The 255-nt window shown below is 49.4% G+C and overlaps 1 protein-coding gene across 1 annotated transcript in view; it reads left to right on the top strand.

Annotated features, from left to right (window-relative positions):
- Window positions 1–255, top strand: part of GH1 (growth hormone 1) — a 4,927-nt gene continuing 4,672 nt past the window's right edge. The window contains exon 1 of the mRNA XM_010178105.1: window positions 1–68. Coding sequence (XP_010176407.1) covers window positions 59–68 — 10 coding nt within the window. The 5' untranslated portion in view covers window positions 1–58. The remainder of the gene's footprint in view (window positions 69–255) is intronic.

The raw sequence follows: 255 nt of genomic DNA, 5'->3' as shown, positions 1-255 counted from the left end.
AGATGAAAGGAGGAAACATTCGCTCTCAAGCAACACCTGAGCAACTCACCGGGCAGAAATGGCTCCAGGTACTTCTCTTAATTTCAGTTTTAAAGGATTGCCAGTGCTGCTGCGTGTTTAGGGTGATGGGAGATGGTGATGGGGTGGTACTATGGTGGGCTATATACACTCCGTGCCAGCCCTAAATTCATAGAACCATCGAATGGTTTGGGTTGGAAGGGATCTTAAAGCTCATCCAGTCCCAACCCCCCTGCC

Source organism: Antrostomus carolinensis, unplaced genomic scaffold, assembly GCF_000700745.2.
Source record: "Antrostomus carolinensis isolate BGI_N321 unplaced genomic scaffold, ASM70074v2 scaffold43031, whole genome shotgun sequence".
NCBI lineage: Eukaryota > Metazoa > Chordata > Aves > Caprimulgiformes > Caprimulgidae > Antrostomus > Antrostomus carolinensis.
This window is presented reverse-complemented; position numbering and strand designations above follow the sequence as displayed.